Genomic DNA, 801 nt, shown 5'->3' on the forward strand with positions numbered 1-801 from the left:
GTTTATCTGTGTGTATATATATTTATGTATGTATGTTTGTATGTACGTATGTATATATGTGTGTGTGTGTGTGTGTGTTTGTGTATGTGTGTGTCTGTAGATGATTCTCAGTATAGCTAACAAGATGTTCACTGATTGGGATAGAAAGAAGGTAGGAAAAAATGATAGTAGACAGATAAATTCCACTTCTAAATAGCAATTTCAAAATGTGTTCATTAACGTTATTATTTAGTTCTACATTTTTCTGTTGGTAACAAACCCTTAAAATAGGGGATTAAGAGAGGTAAGTGGGGATGGACAATGGGGTATAACTGTCAACACAACCAATGTTCTGAATGTAATCAAAATAGTGGTCTTTCTTTGATCATCTAACAACTGCATTTTATATATTGTTGTTCTCAGTGTTATTGTATAGTCTGTCATCAAGGCACTAGCGACAGTATAATGTATTGGTAGAAATAAAATAACGCAAGCCTATAAACATGATTAAATACAAAATAGAAAATTTACTAGTTTATCTTGTAATCGTCAGTGAATACTTACTGTGGTGGGAATAATATCTTTAATTCTTCTTTCAGATCTGCATTTGTTAGGAGGTCTAGTGGATTTAAGCCTTTTTTGTTTTCACAGTAAAAGTTGGCACCCTGGTGGGCTAGATAACAAGCAACCACCACACCAGAGAGCTTTTCTTCCTTTTTCAGCTTGAGCCCTTTGCAGTACTACAAAGGATGAAATTTAAAACAATGAGTAAAAACATTACACAAATATACATTATAGGCGCAGGTGTGACTGTGTGGTAAG

General features: G+C 33.7%; 1 protein-coding gene across 1 annotated transcript in view; it reads right to left on the bottom strand.

The window, feature by feature from the left end:
- LOC106873724 (E3 ubiquitin-protein ligase MIB2) overlaps positions 1 to 801 on the bottom strand; it is a 14,877-nt gene that overhangs the window by 9,678 nt on the left and 4,398 nt on the right. Inside the window, exon 2 of the mRNA XM_014921206.2 lies at positions 544 to 719. Within this exon, the coding sequence (XP_014776692.1) occupies positions 544 to 719 (176 nt within the window). The remainder of the gene's footprint in view (positions 1 to 543; positions 720 to 801) is intronic.

The sequence above is a fragment of the Octopus bimaculoides genome, chromosome 29 (genome assembly GCF_001194135.2).
Source record: "Octopus bimaculoides isolate UCB-OBI-ISO-001 chromosome 29, ASM119413v2, whole genome shotgun sequence".
In the NCBI taxonomy this organism is placed as follows: domain Eukaryota; kingdom Metazoa; phylum Mollusca; class Cephalopoda; order Octopoda; family Octopodidae; genus Octopus; species Octopus bimaculoides.